The sequence below is a fragment of the Erpetoichthys calabaricus genome, chromosome 14, assembly GCF_900747795.2.
Source record: "Erpetoichthys calabaricus chromosome 14, fErpCal1.3, whole genome shotgun sequence".
NCBI lineage: Eukaryota > Metazoa > Chordata > Cladistia > Polypteriformes > Polypteridae > Erpetoichthys > Erpetoichthys calabaricus.
In genome coordinates this window covers 29,857,118-29,875,918 of record NC_041407.2, presented here as the reverse complement: position 1 = coordinate 29,875,918, position 18,801 = coordinate 29,857,118, and the positions used below count along the sequence as shown (strand labels likewise).

Below are 18,801 nucleotides of genomic sequence, written 5' to 3'. Positions count from 1 at the left end.
AAAAGGGTAGCTTGGTGATGCATTGACTATACCTGTTGCCTCACAGATCCAGAGTCCACAGTATGAACCAGAACCTGTTTAACTTCTGACTGGAGTTTGCACATTCTCCCTTTACCTATATGTACTTTCCCACAAATCCCAAAGATGTGTATTTGTGACTCTAAATTGACCATATGCAAATGAGTGTTCATTGATTACATGTTGGCGGCACGGTGGCGCAGTGGGTAGCGCTGCTGCCTCGCAGTTGGGAGATCTGGGGACCTGGGTTCGATTCCCGGGTCCTCCCTGCGTGGAGTTTGCATGTTCTCCCCGTGTCTGCGTGGGTTTCCTCCGGGGGCTCCGGTTTCCTCCCACAGTCCAAAGACATGCAGGTTAGGTGGATTGGCGATTCTAAATTGGCTCTAGTGTGTGCTTGGTGTGTGGGTGTGTTTGTGTGTGTCCTGCGGTGGGTTGGCACCCTGCCCAGGATTGTTTCCTGCCTTGTGCCCTGTGTTGGCTGGGATTGGCTCCAGCAGACCCCCGTGACCCTGTGTTCGGATTCAGCGGGTTGGAAAATGGATGGATGGATGGATGATTACATGTTCATCATTAATTGGTTTGAGAATGGGTGAAGGGATTTTTAAAAGTGTAAATCTAAAAGCATAAATGTGTTTTGTAAGATTAGATTGAGTATAGCACATCACCATATATTTTCAATACACTACTTGAAATACTCGCCGGGCACAGCCCGAAGAGTCAACGTGGGTCCCCCTTCCCATGGGCTCACCATCTATGGGAGGGGCCAAGGAGGTCGGGTTCAGTGTGAGTTGGGTGGTGGCCAAAGGCGGGGACCTTGGTGGTCCGATCCTCGGCTACAGAAGCTGGCTCTTGCAACGTGAAATGTCACCTCTCTGAAGGGGAAGGAGCCTGAGCTAGTGCGCAAGGTCGAGAGGTTCAGGCTAGATATAGTCGGGCTCATCTCAACGCACAGCTTGGACTCTGGAACCAATCTCCTTGAGAGGGGCTGGACTTTCTACCACTCTGGAGTTGCCTCCGGTGAGAGGCGCCGAGCAGGTGTGGGCATACTTATTGCCCCCCGACTTGGAGCCTGCACATTGGGGTTTACCCCGGTGGACGAGAGGGTAGCCTCCCTCCGCCTTTGGATGGGGGGACGGGTCCTAACTGTTGTTTGTGCGTATGCACCGAACAGCAGTTTGGAGTACCCACCTTTTTGGAGTCCCTGGAGGGGGTACTAGAGGGCATACCTTCTGGGGACTCCCTTGTACTGCTGGGAGACTTCAGTGCTCATGTGGGCAATGACAGTGAAACCTGGAAGGGCGTGATTGGGAGGAATGGCCCCCCGATCTGAACCCAAGTGGTGTTTTGTTATTGGACTTCTGTGCTCGTCACGGATTGTCCATAACGAACACCATGTTCAAGCATAGGGGTGTTCATATGTGCACTTGGCACCAGGACACCCTAGGCCTCAGTTCGATGATCGATTTTGTGGTTGTGTCGTCAGACTTGCGGTCACATGTCTTGGACACTCGGGTGAAGAGAGCTGTGAAGTGATCACCACCGTGGTGAGTTGGCTTCGATGGTGGGGGAGGATACCGGTCAGGCCTGGTAGGCTCAAACATGTTGTGAGGGTCTGCTGGGAACGTCTGGCAGAGTCCCCTGTCAGAAGTAGCTTCAACTCCCACCTCCGGCAGAACTTTGACCACATCCCGAGGGAGATGGGGGACATTGAGTCCGAATGGGCCATGTTCCGTGCCTCTATTGTTGAGGTGGCTGACCGGAGCTGTGGTCGTAAGGTGGTTGGTGCCTGTTGTGGTGGCAATCCCCGAATGCGTTGGTGGACAAAGGCGGTGAGGGATGCTGTCAAGCTGAAGAAGGAGTCCTACCGGACCCTTTTGTCCTGTGGGACTCTGGAGGCAGCTAATAGGTACCGGCAGGACAAGCGGAATGCAGCTTCGGTGCTTGCTGAGGCAAAAACTCGGGCATGGGAGGAGTTTGGGGAGGCCATGGAGAACGACTTTCGGATAGCTTCGAGGAGATTCTGGTCCACCGTCCGGCGTCTCAGGAGGGGGAAGCAGTGCAGTGTCAACACTGTATATGGTGGGGATGGTGCGCTGCTGACCTTGATTCAGAATGTCGTGGGTCGGTGTGGGGAGTACTTTGAAGACCTCCTCCATACCATTAACATGCCTTCCTAATAGGAAGCAGAGCCTGGGGACTCGGGGGTGGGCTCCCCCATCTCTGGGACTGAGGTCACCGAGGTGGTCAAAAAACTCCTTGGTGGCAGGGCCCCGGGGGTGAATGAGATACGCCCGGAGTTCCTCAAGGCTCTGGATGTTGTAGGACTGTCTTGGTTGACATGTCTCTGCAGCATCGCATGGACATCGGGGACAGTGCCTCTGGATTGGCAGACCGAGGTGGTGGTCCCCCTCTTTAAGAAGAGGGACCGGAGGGTGTGTTCCAACTACAGATGGATCACACTCCTCAGCCTCCCTGGAAAAGTCTATTCGGGGGTTCTGGAGAGGAGGGTCTGTCAGATAGTCGAACCTCGGATTCAGGAGGAAGAGTGTGGTTTTCGTCCTGGTCGCGGAACAGTGGACCAACTCTACACCCTTAGCAGAGTCCTGGAGGGTGCATGGGAGTTTGCCCAACCAGTCTACATGTGTTTTGTAGACTTGGAAAAGGCTTTCGACCGTGTCCCTCGGGGAATCCTGTGGGGGGTGCTACGGGAGTATGGGGTACCAGACCCCCTGATAAGGGATGTTCGGTCCCTGTACAACCGGTGTCAGAGCTTGGTCCGCATTGCTGGCAGTAAGTCGAACCCGTTTCCAGTGAGAGTTGGACTCCGCCAGGGCTGCCCTTTGTCACCGATTCTGTTCATAACTATATTGGACAGAATTTCTAGGCACAGCCAGGGTGTTGAGGGGGTCCGGTTTGGTGGACTCAGGATTGGGTCACTGCTTTTTGCAGATGATGTTGTCCTGTCTGCTTCATCAGGCCGTGATCTTCAGCTCTCTCTGGATCGGTTCACAGCTGAGTGTGAAGCGGCTGGGTTGGGAATCAGCACCTCCAAATCCGAGGCCATGGTCCTCAGCCGGAAAAAGGTGGAATGCCCTCTCAGGGTTGGGAGCGAGATCCTGCCCCAAGTGGAGGAGTTCAAGTATCTTGGGGTCTTGTTCACGAGTGAGGGAAGAATGGAGCGTGAGATCGACAGGCGGATCGGTGCGGCGTCCCCAGTGATGTGGGCTCTGCATCGGTCTGTTGTGGTGAAAAAGGAGCTGAGCCGTAAGGCAAAGCTCTCAATTTACCAGTTGATGTTCCTACCCTCACCTATGGTCATGAGCTATGGGTAGTGACCGAAAAAACGAGATCGCGAATACAAGCGGCTGAAATGAGTTTCCTCCGCAGGGTGTCTGGGCTTTCCCTTAAAGATAGGATGAGAAGCTCAGTCATCCGGGAGGGACTCAGAGTAGAGCCGCTGCTCCTCTGCATTGAGAGGAGTCAGATGAGGTGGCTTGGGCATCTGATCAGGATGCCTCCTGGACGCCTCCCTGGTGAGGTGTTCTGGGCACGTCCAACTAGGAGGAGGCCCCGGGGAAGACCCAGGACACGCTGGAGGGACTATGTCTCCCGGCTGGCCTGGGAACACCTTGGGATTCTCCCGGAAGAGCTAGAAGAAGTGGCCGGGGAGAGGGAAGTCTGGGCATCTCTGCTCAAGCTGCTTCCCCTGTGACCCGACCTCGGATAAGCGGAAGAGGATGGATGGATGGATGGATACTTGAAATACTCTTAATATATTTATATATAAATATATTGGCATACTCCATCTTGCATATTTCACAATGGTACTGGCAGAGAATAAGCAAAAGTCTGCATTTTTCACCCGCATGATCAGCCACTCAATATAATAAATCATTAAACAACACAAAGAGAAGCCCTTGTGGTATGGAATCCAGGGAGATTTGTCTGTTTACAGAAACAATGGTGTTCCTGAGATGCACTACTCTCGCTCATAATATTTGTCTACAGGGAGGTGCTTCAGACATCCACAAGGTTTTCACCTTTTGAGTTGCTGTATGGGAGGCAGCCAAGAAGCAACCTTTAACTTTAACTCTAGGAAGAAACTCAAATCAATATTTTGGAGCATCCTAGCTGCATGACTTCTACAAAAAAACTATGGCAACAGTTCAAGAACACCTCAAAAAAACTTATCAAGTGCAGACCATTGCAGAACTAGACAGTAAGTAGAGGAAGATCTAAGGGGCATTCTTGTCAACATGCCAGGAAGTTCTTGGCCCCATGAAATACCAAAAGAAGGAGTGTATATCAATTAATACTTGACATAATGTATAGGTGAGAAAAAAAAGAAGAAAACAATCATGGACAACTGTCAGACAAGAACTGAGAAAGCAAAGCCAACGGAGAAGCCATATGGGGACTGTCCAGCATCCTGTTCAGGAAGGAAGGTGGACCCCTTCCAGGAAGAAAGGCCAGAGTGAAAGGACAGCGATGGACCAGCGATCCAACCAAGTTGGGAATTAATCCCTTGCCTGGAAGGGAGGCCATAATGATGGAAGGATCGGGTATGTTAGCCCATTCGGAGTACATACACCCCTGGCACACTTGAGGGCAGCATCCATATGTTGCTGCTCTCAGTCTCAGACCATGGTGAGGGCTGGGAATAGTAGACCCATGGGACAGTCCTGCTGGATGTCATGGATGTTGCCAGAAGGGGCTAGGAGCAAGGATCGACGAATCCCTACTTTATGACACTTCCACCTGACCTGGAAGTATCTCCTCTGGACTTTACCCAAACACTGGAAGTACTTCCAGAGTTTGGCATAAAAGGAGTCCTCCACCTTACCTAGAAGAGTCAGAGTCGAGGGGCAGAGGACAACATTTGCGTGCTGGAAGAGGAGTTAGGCAGGAGAGAAGAAAGACAAAGAACTCACCATCCCTGTATATACAGTGTAATAAACTATGTAATAAACACAATAAAAATCATTACATTTGAACCCGTGACTGTTCATTATAGTTGTAACTCGGGTTTCATGCACAGTGATGCCCCCTATCTTTCACAATGCAAAAGAACCAAAAAGATCTGGAAACCTGAAGAAGCTATATACCACCATTATCAAATTATCAAAAATACCGGTGTAGGAAAAAAAAAAGAAAATTATTATGGTAGATAAACAACAAAGGAGGGTGTGGATAGAGCACTTTGAAAGATTATTTAATAAATCTGTGCAGCCAAACGTGCCAGACGTCTAAACCCACCGACGGCTGCAGTGTGCCAACAAAGGAAGAGATGAGAAAAGCCATAACTGAGAAATTGTAAGGCAGCAAGACCGGACAGCATTTCTGCAGAAGCACTTGAAGCAGACATTGATGTTTCATTGGACATGCTCTGTCCTCTTTTTGAAATGATATGAGGAGAGGAGTGGGTGACTGGAAACATGGGTACTGTGGTATATTGTGATGTACCCTTGCTACTATCTAACATTCTCTTCCTTCTTGTATACTACACAACAGTCATCTTATCAAGATTACAAAGAAACATGACCTCAGTAATTGTATGAATTACATAGTAATAACACTCCTTAACAGCATGCAAAAAGTTCATTCTCAATAAATGAAAGACTTAATTCAAACTAAGCTCAGAGACCAGCAAGTAGGCTTTTGAAAGAGCAACCTAATGGATCATTATGGAACAGTCAATGGGGTGTAATTTTCCTTTACCCGTCAACTTTGTGGACAATGACAAAACATTCAAAGGTGCAGTGCAGGTAAGGACATCCTCTGGAAACTTCTCTGACATTATTGTGTGCCAGTCCAACTGGTCAACACCATCAGGAACTCAAAAGAAGAGATGCCCCTTAAGTCTCAGTTTTTAAATTCAGGCTGTAGACTCACTCACTACCCTACCTAGATTTGCTGTTTAGCTGTGCATATTGTATCAATGTCTGTTAGTCATCTGTACAAAAATATACGCATTATAAGAATTGTCAACTATCACTAGCTGTACTCTATTCTGTTTCTCTTCTGCTGTGGCATATCTTTCTACTCTCTACTGCCAAGCTGTTGCCCTGCCCATAGAAAAGACACCTGACATACTGAGAGCCTTAAAATCAACTGATGGAAGGATTCTGTTGTCAGATTAGATGGCCCAGCACAAACTCTACTGTAGAAGGCCCAGTAAGGCATGGTTGGGCAGTTGGCCAAGGTATCCAGAGCTGTGACTATGTCTGACTTTGTCTTTGACTTTCTCTGTTATAATTGAAGGTGGACCCTTCAGTGCTTTATTTTATCCAGGGATGTTGCTGGTTAGAGCTTATGTTTTCCTCTCCTCCATTGTCAACTGGGTTTGTTCAACAATTACTTAATGAACAGATGATGCTGGGCTCCATTAATTTTAATCAGTTTCAAACTATTTTGTTGGTTTGTTTAAACAAATCTGTGTCTTTACAGTATATGTAATTAGTAATTTGTAAAGTTTGCATTTGCATTTTACCTGAGAACTTGTCACAGTGCTTTGTGTCTACACTTATTAAAGAGTGTTATACAAATAATCTGAATTGAATTGGTTTGAATATGAAGGGCTAACCTGCAGAGTAGTCCATGGAGGGCAACTTATAGATGCATATGAAGTAAAGACCAGTGTCAGGCAAGGATGTTTACTGTCTCCTTTTTTCTTCCAGCTTGTGATCAATTGGACCACAGAAGAGAGGAAATGGAAATGGAATCCAGAGGATGCTTTGAACACAACTCAACAACATGGATCCTACAGATGACATAGCACTACTAATCTACATTCATGTCAGAATAAGCTGACGTAAACAATGTGGTAGCCACAACTGCTCAAATCAGCCTCTGCATTAACAGAAAAATTACCAAGATCTTCAATATCAACATGAATAATTCCAATTCAGTCTGTCTGAGAAGCAAGCCATTGAAGGAAGTGGAAAACTTCAGCTAACTGAAAAAAAAATCATCAACAAAAATGGTAGGTGCAGATGCAAATGTAAAGGCCATAATCAGTTAAGAGAGAACAATCCAATAGCTGAAAAACAGCTAGACCACCAGGAATCTGATGCTATAAACCAACCTCAAGATCTTAATCAAAAAATCATCAAGAAAGTACAGACATTCATCAATACATGGCTACAAAGGAAACTACAGATAGATTGGTCCAACACTATTTGCAGCAATGACCTCTGGCAGAGAACAAACTAGATATTGGTAGATACTGAAATTATGAAAAGGGTACAGATTGGCCACATTCTCTGCAAGCTCTCTAAAAACACTTGCAAGAAGGATAATTCTGGAGACGCAAAAAGGTTTGGAGATGGCCACCCTGTATACCTGGACAGTCAAACAAATAGTATGAAACAAAAACACTTCTTTACAGATTCAAGATTCAAGATTTTTTATTTGTCACATGCATAGTTATACAGGACAACACACAGTGAAATGCATCCTGATACGCTTATCAAAAAATGTGCAAAGTTAGAAGAATATCAGTTAGATTAACAAAAAGTCCTAGATTGAAAGATAAGAAAATAAAAGAACATAAATAAATAAGTAAAATTAAGTGAAATAAAGTAGAATTAAGTGTTAAGGTGCATAGTTAAAGGACAGACCAATTCCAAAACAAGGTAAGGGTAGACGTCATGGTACAATCACAGTCCAGTCTAATTATGTGGAGGGTCATAGATGAGATGGCATGTTCTGATTTAACAGTCTTATGGCTTGAGGATAGAAACTTCTTCTGAGTCTCTCTGTCTTGGCCAGGATGCTACAAAACCTTTTGCCTGATTGGACAGGAGTCCAAAACAGAACTGACTAACATGGTGAGATCTGGTCTATAAATACAGAGGCGAAAGGAAGATGTGGATTCATGGGAGACTGGAACCAAATGTGACATTATATTTAAGTAGGAGGGTTCTGGATACCAGAAGTGATGTCCTCAGTAGGCAGGTTCTGGATATTGAAAGTGACTTCTTAGAGGGTTAGGATCTTTGGCTGGTCTGCAGAAGGACTAAAGGAGACAGCATCAGATGACAGCGCCAACCCCTGGTATGGCTGAGAAATAACATTATCTGAGCCTCTAAAACGTCTCCCATGCACATGTGTGTGACAACTATCAGGTAAGCCATGATCTGGAATCCACAAGGAAAGAAAAGAAGGGGAATGGCATGAAATATCGGAGGCTGTGACTTTCAGGCAGGCACCATATCAATTCAATTCAGTTTTATTGTGCCAAGAGGGAAATTTGGTTTGTTAGCAGGTTTTAAAGAGAGACCACGAAGTAACATTAAAAACACATCAACAAAGAACACAGCCATCAAACATAAACTTAGTACAAGTGACTAAATGTAGCAGTGAGCATAATATGCATTCTGTAACATTAGATAGATTATGGTTAATGATTGATGGAAATAATAACTGTTCATCCCATGATTTAAGTGTGTGAATGCAAAGTTAAACTTATTTAGAAGATTAATAGCAGTTAGGGGTGGCACAATGGTAGTGCTGCTGCCTTGCAGTAAGGAGACTAGGGTTTGCATCCTGGGTCCTCTCTGCATGGAGTATGCATGTTCTCCCTGTGTCTGTGTAGATTTCCTCTGGGTGCTCTAGTTTCCTCCCACAGTCCAAAGACATGCAGATTAGGTGAACTGGTGTTTCTAAACTGGCCCTAGTGTACACTGGGTGTGGGTGTGCCATGTCCAGATTTTGTTCCCCATGCTAGCTGGGATAGACTCCAGCAGACCCTGCAACCCGATTTAGGACAAAGCAGGTTAGGAAATGTTTGGCTGAGGAAATAGCAGTTAGTATGAAGGAGTATTTGGTAGTAGGATTCTGACTCTGTGTACTGATAAATCAGACAATGTGATTTGGGTCAGTAGCAATGGACTCCTCCTAAAATGTATTACCATGTCCACTGTCTTGAGCTCCAGGTTGTACCAACTAAATAATTGATCTCCCTCCTATAGGCAAACTTGTCTCGATTAGAGATGAACCCAATGAGGGACGTGTCATCTGCAAAGTTCAAGAGTTTAACAGATTGATGGCCAGAGCTACAGTCGTTGGTGTACAGGGAGAAGAGCAGTGGAGACAGCACACAGCTTTGAGGGGAGCCAGTGCTGATGGTCAAGGGGTCATAGATACGTCTCCCCATCTTTGCCTGTTGACTACAATTAGACAAGTAGCCTACTGACAGATAGAAACAACCGAGAGAGCTTGTTTTGCAGTAAAGTTGGAATAATAGTATGAATGCAGAGCTGAAATCTACAGGTATAAACAAAACCCTGGTGTAATTTCCAGAGGAATCTAAGTGCTCAAGGATAAAGTGGAGAGACATATTAATTGCATCCTCCACAGACCTACTGGCTATTGTGGGCAAACTGCAGGAGTGTGTAAGTGACAGACCTAACATAGGACAGAACGAATTGCTCAAATGTCTTCATTATCACTCGCGGGTGATAATGGGACACAATGGTGGCACAATGGAAGGTGTAAGGACTGACCCAATGTTTTTTTTTTAAATGACCATACAAACCTGCTCAGGCTGTTGCCAAGACAGAGTTGATATGTTTTGGTTTAAATTTGGTAATCTGCTCTAGACTGACCTGGATTTGCTATCTGAAAACTGGTGACACTCACACTAAAGACATTTGGCCTCTCTTACCGCCTTGCAAAAGTTGTACTTAACCTCCTTGAAACACTCCTTATTGCCTCTTCCTTTTTTCCCGTCATACTTTTCTCAGTTTAGCTTGAAACCATGGTCTGTCACTGTTGTAACTCACCCTAGTTCGCGTTAGTGCACAGCTAGCCTCACAAAAACGAATGCATGAGTTCACAGCATTAGTGTACTTATCAAGGCTATAAATGGCAGTCCTGAAAACATCCCAAGTCTGTACAATCCAGACAGGCATATCAGCTCATCCATGGCTGCACCGCTCCACTTTTTTGACTTCCTCACAGCTGGTTTTGACGATTTTAATTTTGGTTTATATGCAGGAATCACACGAATCAAAACGCAGCCTATGGAACAGCGTGATAGGCACTACTGTTTTGCAGCAGTGAGCCAACATGCTCGCCTCTCTCGCACTGCATTTAATAAACATTCTGGGTACTTTTCTATTATCGTAACGCAAAACGGTGGGGCCGCCGCCCCGGTTACTTAATTTTTGGATTTTAAATTATTAGACTGGCCTACCCAATCACAAATACTAACCGTAAAGTGTAGATACCTATAGCTCCCTAAGGTTAATCTCCCCTTTGGGTGCCTGTATTTTTGGAGGTTCGACACTTAAATTAACTTCGTTAAAGTCGCCAAGGAGAATGTGTATCTATTTTTATAATTCTACGGATCTAGTTTTGGTAACTTGCAGAGCAGGCTACTACTTAAAAGCTAGTGGTAATCGGGGCACTAGTGTTGCTAGTTGGATTAACTATTTCTTTTCACTTTTACAAACACCTAACACGCTTACGAACGGCGCTATATTCTAATTAGTCTCTTAACACCTGTCCTGACGTCACTCCACTAAACAAGCAACTAAAAGTTTTCTAAGCACGATCAGCAATGGGCAAAGTTAAAAAAAAAAAAAAAAGCAGAAGAGAAACTGACGCCACCTCCTAACCCTCCACGTTCTTTCTGTTGGTTAGCGAAAAAAAACCCATCCGGTTCCCACAAAGACACGCGATTCGCGTAAATCCGTGCGCGTCCCCCTCCCTTCCGTGCCCCGCCCGCGTCGGGACAGAGCGTGCAGAGCAGCTTAGAATCGGGGACGCGCTCTTTCCCTCCCTTACTGTATCGATGAAGTTTTTCAAAGATGGCGGATTTCCTGCCGTCCCGGTCCGTCTTATCGGTGTGTTTTCCGAATTGTTTGCTCACCAGCGGTGAAGCCGAGCAGTTACGCATCTCGAAGGAGATCGACAAGTGCATTTCTCGGGATAAAACGTATGTGAAACGGTTAGTTAAGATTCTGCTGCTGGGTGCCGGCGAGAGCGGCAAGTCGACTTTCCTCAAGCAGATGCGCATCATTCACGGGCAGGACTTCGACCAGCGGGCCAAGGAAGATTTTCGGGCTACAATCTACAGCAACGTTATTAAAGGTAACTTTCGAGGAATCGGGCAGTGAGTGGTTTAAAACTTTCGGTGAGATGTATACTGTTGGCTTTCATAATTCTGAAAGTTAATCACGGGGCGGCCCACTTGAGTAAGTCGAGCGCTCGGGCTAAGTTATGTTTTCAACAGCGCATCCCCTCTTTGCGCCGAAGAAACGCCCATGTTGCTGAGTCGGCTAGAGCGAGAAAACTTCGGAAGGAGCTGGCCGCGAAAAACTGGACCGTTGCACCCCTTCTGCTGTTTTTGACCCGGTCGTTAATAATTTTGTATGAACTTTTTGCACTTCTTCACATTTTGTTTTGTTTCCCTCACATTGACTTCTCTTGGTGGGGGAGGGGTGGGCGCGCCTTAAGTGTGTAGTCTTCAAATAATAATAATGGTAACAAGTCGAACCCCCAAATTTCGTAACTGTGGGGAGCATAAAAAGGTTACACCCTGCTAGGCAGTTTTATTTTCGGGTAGGTGGGGACGAATATCGGATGCACTTACCGCCTCGTTGTTTAGCTCAGAGAGGGGTGGGCGTCGCTATTTATTTACATTAAAATGGGGCGGTTTTCTTGGTTCTTTGTTAAATGTCTCACGCGTGTTTTTGCTTGTCGATCCCAAAACACGCTCCAGATAGACTTTATTGAGAAGGGAAAAGCTGTGTGTGTGTTTTTTTTTTTGTGAAGAACATTTCGAAGGTCCTACGCTGAGGGTGGACCAAAACAAATACTGGCCTGCTACTTTTGTCAGTGGCCTACTCCTTGGATTTCCGCATTCTGACTTTTGCACAAATAAACCCTCCACGTATTGAAATTCTATAGAAAATTGATATTCTGTTTAAAGAGAACTTTTTTTTAGTATATACCTAAAGTAGTTGTGGTCTCGAAGTGGTGTAGTCGGGTGGGTGTTTCCCAAACTCGTGTAAAGCACTGGGTATTTTTCAAGTGTGCAGAAAGGGTTGACGAATAATGAGAGACTCCGGTTTGAAAATGTACGTCGTTTAGATGTTGTCGTTTCAAAAGTAGCTTATTTTGTAGCTTTGCCCTTAAATGTTCAGTGAGTTTTTCCGCCTGCTCTTAAAATTTGACTTGAGTGTTTCTTTCGTTTTTAGGAACTTGCTTCTAAAAAGCAATTGAAAAGATGACCTCCATTATCTGGGTGAAATTGTACTTAAATTATGTAATGACGAAACTAATGATTGGGAGCAAAACCTTAGGAAAGTGCAAAAAAATGTAACTGTTCTTGTCCTTTAAGAAATATTTTGGTTCATGCTTCACTTTTGGGTGCTGCATTTCTGCTTTCCTAATAACTGCTGGATTTCCTAGTGTGTAAAGTCTGCCACGGTTACCTTTGTTTATATGTATGGAAGATAAGAATATGACGTTAGATGGTGATTATTGATTGATGGAAATAACTGTTCATCCCATGATTCAAGGATGTGGATGCAAGGTTAAACTTATTTAGATGATTAATAGAAGTTAGGGGGGTGGCATGGTGGTGCAGTTGTAGTGCTGCTGCCTGGCAGAAAGGGGACTAAGGTTCGCATCCCAGGTCCTGTTTGCATCTTCTCCGTGTTTGTGTGGGTTTTCTCCCACAGTCCAAAGACATATGAGTTAGGTGAATTGGTGTTTCTAAATTGGCCCGTGTGTGTGTGTGCACGTTCCCTCCAATAGACTGGTACCCTCTCCAGGGTTTGTTCCTTGCCTTGTGCCCTACGGTAGCTAGGATAGGCTCCACCAGACAACCTGTGACCCTGTTAGTATGAAGGAGTGTTTGCACTGGTTGCTTTTTTCCCTTGGAACTTTGATCCTGTGACTGGATGGTAACAGAGTTGAGAATGTAGTGGGTGAGTCCTGTCTGAGAAAATACACTCCACTTTATGTAACTACGTGCTTTTTCAACAGGTCTGTCGTATAATACTGTTGAGAATTTAATATTTTACTGTTCCATTTTACAATGTAAGTTCCATTTTAATTCTTGAAATTGAGATTGGAAGATGGGGCTCACCTGGAGCCAAATAGAAAGTAAAGTTAATGTAATGGGCGGAGTGGTGGCTCTGGGGCTAAGGATCTGCGCTGGTATCCCGAAGGTTGCTGGTTCGAATCCCTGTCACTGCCAAAAGAGATCCTACTCTGCTGGGCCCTTGAGCAAGGCCCTTAACCTGTAATTGCTCCAGGGGGGCGCTGTACAATGGCTGACCCTACGCTCTGACCCCAAGGGGTATGCGAAAAAACTAACAAACACTGTTGTAAGTCGCTCTGGATAAGAGCGTCTGCTAAATAATGTAAATGTCAGTGATGCTTGGAGGACTCTTTCAGTAATTGTGCCATAGAAGGTGTGTTAAACTTACTGCAAGTATGTTATCCTAACACATGCCTTTTTGAGTGATAGTTTTCAATACCACTGCAAAAACTGAAACTCATCCAGTGCCTTTTTATTCAAGTGCCTCTGTTGTTCAAGTTAGCAGTATTGTGCCTTTTTCTGTAATACAATATATAAATACTAACAGTAGCAGCTTTAAAATATTTGTATGTCCCAAGTTACCCAGCTATCATTTAAGTAAATTAGTATTTCAATTTATAAATATCAAAATAAAATGCAGGGCTTTAACTTTAATGTATGGCAGAGATAGGGATCTTCCCTGTTTGACAACAAATGGGGAGAGGGTTGAGCATAGGGTTTATAAAGAATGATTCATTATGAATTTCTTGATTTATCTTAACATGTTCACACTTTACATTTATTCTCTTGACTTTTCTCACCAGAAATTGAAAAATACAGCTGAAAATCAATACTAAATATTCAAAGCAAATTTTATCTGTACTGTTAAATTAGTGAATTCCAAGATAATTGTTTCCGTTTAAACACACTTAATAAAGCTGTTTTTGTAACATGCATTTGAAGTGTGTTTTCAGAGATCCACTCTGTTAAGACTAACATTTGATATTGTAAGATCTAAATTTGTTACATTATCTGGTTAAAAAAATTACAAAATAGTAATTAACAGATGAGTCCATTTTAGTTGCATTAGTTTTTTTTTTTTAATAGCAGTTAGAACTCTTTAGCTTCCTTTGAAATTACATTTCAGTTTTACATTAATCCTTTATTTCAAAATTCCTGTTAATCAGCCTTTGTTTTGAGATTGGAAGATGGGTTTTCTACATAAGTAATCACTTTATTGCTTTGGCTGTCATTAGCTGTACTCAAACTTCTAACTATGAGACAGCATTACGTACCTTTGACGTATAATGATGTGTGCCTTTACTTATGAGTTATACAAATGAACATTAGTTTGCTTTCAAAAACAAGTGACTGGCATTATTAATGTTTGAATAATAGCTACTTTATAGTGTTTGAAATAGCCACTTTATTTTAATCTTGCCTAGATGTTTTCTTGTCACATATCAGTCTTGTATGCATAACTGTAGATATGTGTAAGTTATCCCCCACATGATCCAGAACTGTATGTTGGTTACAGAATGGACGGATGCTTGGACTGATGTACACCTGTGGCAGTGCTTATCAGAAAGAATGCAAAGCCACTGTTCATTTGTCAGCACTGTGTAAGATGGGGGGGGGGGGGGTAATCTTTTCATCTCCCTTTAGAAATGCATGGTAATGCCAGGTAAATGATCACATCTCATCTGCTCTCGATGCACTCACAAATCCATTTTTTGAACAGACTCCCAAATGGGTGACATTGGCAATAATGAGGGCCTTTATTTAAAAAAAAAAAAAAAAAAAAAAAAATCAAACATGAATATTACAATCACACATTGAAATTCTCTTGCCTCAAGCTCGAAGCACCTCCAGACATTACTTATGCTGTTTTCTTTTTCAACATTTGCTAATGCTGTGTTGTATTGTCATCACTGTGAACTTCTTTCAATGTGATGTTTTACTCATGATTTCCTCACGTATTAATGTGCCTTCTGAAGTAGTCTACTTGCAGACATGCATGAGTTTAGTACAGACTTCCTCTGCACTTATCAATGTTGTAAAAAAAAAAAAGTTCGTACCTTTGTTTTCTGAACTTGGGTATTTGACTTGGTACTGAAAAATAGTTCTTATGACATCCCTACTTTGAATTTAAAATCCCCGAGTTTGTGTTCAAATCCCATTACTTGACTCTGTGTGTCCATGAGCAGGGCTGTGGAGTCAAAAGAAATTTTTGTGGATTACCAAAGTTGGTAAAATGTGTTGCTTCTGACTAAATGTAATCTATAATAATAAAAGGCAAAGCCCTCACTGACTGACTCACTCACTCACTCACTGACTGACTCACTCATCACTAATTCTCCAACTTCCCGTGTAGGTGGAAGGCTGAAATTTGGCAGGCTCATTCCTTACAGCTTACTTACAAAAGTTACGCAGGTTTCATTTCGAAATTCAAAGCGTAATGGTCATAACTGGAACATATTTTTTGTCCATACACTGTAATGGAGGAGGCGGAGTCACGTATTGCGTCATCACGCCTCCTATGTAATCACGTGAACTAAAAACAAGGAAGACATTTACAGCACGAGTCACACGCGGGAATGAAGGTAAATGACGTTAATTTTTGACTGTCTCTTAATACTGTGTAAGCATACATATTAACACATGTGCAATTAAACGTGTGCATTTACGGGGTGATTTCTCAGGCTTAAAAGCTCACCTTTTATCAAACGCGGGAACAAAGGTAACTGACGTTGTTCACTGTCTTTTAATACTGTGTAACCATACATATTAACACATGTCCAATTAAACGTGTGCATTTACGGGGTGATTTCTCAGGCTTAAAAGCTCGCCTTTTACTAAAAAGGTAAATGCAAAACTATTTTCAATCAGTTTATTGAAACGCTCCCGTTAAGGATTGCAATAACATATTCGCGAGATAAAAGAACGAAGTAGGGGGAAATGGAGGAACAGCCGCAAACAGCGAAGAGCAAAAAATTAATTAAACAATTGAGAACGGAGCGAGTTAAGCATACAAGCATGTTCATAAGGGAAACAAAGCACGGTGTAAAACGTAAGTTTAAATTAAGTTTATAGAAACGCTCCCGCTGCGGATTGCAATAACATATTCGCGAGATAAAAGTTTAATGAGAAGACACGAGGTATAAACGAACCACACGCCGTGGCGCAACGTTAGGGGCAACAGTTTCAACCATTCTATGATCTGCTTCTCGCAACTGAAAGACGGCACATGGCGGATGTTAGCCGACTTGCTGACCGCAACGTTAGGGGCTTCAACTATGGCGCTGACGCCACATCTCAGTGCCAACACTTTGCAGACTCTACTTAAGACATGCCCTCCTCACTGGACAGTTAAAAACACCAATCAAACTAACGATGACATCAAGTATTACCCAATCAAAACTAGGAAAGGAGGCATCTTCATAAAATGCGTGTGGGATGATTTGCATGAGACGCTGCTTTAAAAAAAAAAATGATAAAAAAAATACGGGATAAATCCCGTCCAGTATTGATTCAAAACGGGACGCGCAATTTCATTCTCAAACGCGGCACGATTCCGTATTTTAAAGGACAGGTGGCAACCCTACAGTGCCAGGTAACCACCCATACAATCTGATTGTGATTCAGACTAGGAATGCAATGAATGTAATTACCCCGATCTACATACAAGGCGAAAGTCTTGCAACATTCAAAGATGATGGTTTGGGATAAGTACACCATACAACATAAAAGAGCTTATGAAGCCTTGAACCGAAAAAAGCAAGATCTCAGAGATCGTAAAAAAAAAAAAAATAGGAGGTAATGTTGTTTTACTCGCTGTAGATTTTAGTCAAACATTACCAGTTATTCCACGAGGGAGACCAGCAGATGAACTCAACGCGTGTTTAAAATCCATGCTTCTCCCACGCTCTGTTATATGTCGCGTGTTCTCGGGTAGGTGCACCAAAAAATTTATACATTTAAGCATGTAATGGGCAAACAAAAAATGAGGTATACCCGAAGGCACTGCAGTAGTACTTAATGTAACTTTACTTCTTAAATGTTAATGTTTTACTGTTTAATAATTTATACGCTTCTTATATGTTGTTCAAATTCTTTTATCAAAATACCACTGACAGCGCAATGCACGATAACATGGAGTGAATACACCATACGCATCCGCCCACGGCTGCCCTGCTGTGCGCAGATAGGAGTTGATTCTACAATAAAATAAAGATAAAAAGAGTAAAACAATCATCACCCATAAAGCGTGTGTGTGTGTATATATGTGTATATATATGTGTTGATATGTGGATGTGTATATGTATGTATGTATGTATGTATGTATATATATAGATAGATAGATATATAGATAGATAGATATATATATGTAGATATATATATATATATGTAGATATATAATATATATATATATATATATATATATATATGTGTATATGTATATATATGTTTATATGTGTGTGTATTTTATATATATAAAACACAGCAACACTCATAACAATGACAACACAATTACATTGACAATCATGTTACGTTATTTTTAAAATGTTTCCTTTTTTTTTCATAGCCTCTTTAACACACTACTGCTCCGCTGCGAAGCGCGGGTATTTTGCTAGTTTGTAATATAATGTGTTAATTTCCAATTTCTCATGTACGAATTCGGTTAAACTTTTTCTTGTAGGCTTGATAAAACTATAGCTTCTTTTTTAAATTTAAGTTTTGTCTTGTTGTTGTGGCTTGGTACTCCCAATACTGGTGATGCAGTGACAGTCACATCCTTGTGGGCAGATGCTGGAGGCTCTTGCAAAACTGCAGGGTCTACATAAGTGCCCAGTTTATGAATTCTGACCACAGACTTGTTGTTGCTACTCTTAGAATCCAGCTTAGGTCTAGTAGGTTATCACTTACTAGGAAAATGAACCTGGACTTGGCCAGACTCCAAGACCAGGCTGTTTCTAATGAGTTTGCACAGTTTGTGTGAGGAACTTTCAGATTTGGGTACAACTGCCGATCCTAATGTGATGTGGGAGACCTTCCATGACAAGACTCTGAAGGTTGCTGAGGGTTGTGTTGGTGTTACCGGTGTTCCCAGAAGGAGGTGTTTCATCTCACAGGGCACCCTGGATATCATTGAGAGGAGTCGCAGCGCACGGCTCAGTGGCAACTCTGGTCTGTACCGGGAACTGAGAGGGACGGCTGCGAGGGCTCTGAGGACAGGTAAAGAGGCGTCCGTTAGAGGAATCCATGAGCAAGTGACACACCATCTGTGGTCTAGCGACCCACGTCATGCTTACAGAGGAATCGAAGCATTACGCACCTCTGAATCTGTTCCTTGGAGAATCGCAGTCAGGGCAGCTGATAGAACGGTCCTTACGGATGACACTGCAGTTTTGACCCGCTGGGCTGGCTACTTTGAGCCGTTGTTCAAAGCTGATCCTCTGGCTAGAACGTTGGATATCTCTGGGTCCACAGTTCTTGAGGCTGATCCTCCAATTAGCTGTGAACCACCCAATCTCGCTGAGATTACACCTGTGGTGAACCAGCTCATGGGGGGGAAAAGCTGCAGGGATCTGTGGTATCTGGGGTGAACTTCTCCAGGCTGGTGGTAAGGCTATCCTCCTGGCATTGCAAGCAATCTTTGCTTCCTTTTGAGAGACTGGCATCCTCCCAACTGACTGGTAAACGGGACTTGTTGTCCCTATCTGAAAAGGGAAGGTTGCTCGCCTGGA

At 43.4% G+C, this 18,801-nt stretch overlaps 1 protein-coding gene across 1 annotated transcript in view; it reads left to right on the top strand.

The window, feature by feature from the left end:
* Nucleotides 1–10,690: 10,690 nt before the first annotated feature.
* Nucleotides 10,691–18,801, top strand: part of gna13a (guanine nucleotide binding protein (G protein), alpha 13a) — a 95,183-nt gene continuing 87,072 nt past the window's right edge. The window contains exon 1 of the mRNA XM_028819155.2: nt 10,691–11,115. Within this exon, the coding sequence (XP_028674988.1) occupies nt 10,833–11,115 (283 nt within the window). The 5' untranslated portion in view covers nt 10,691–10,832. The remainder of the gene's footprint in view (nt 11,116–18,801) is intronic.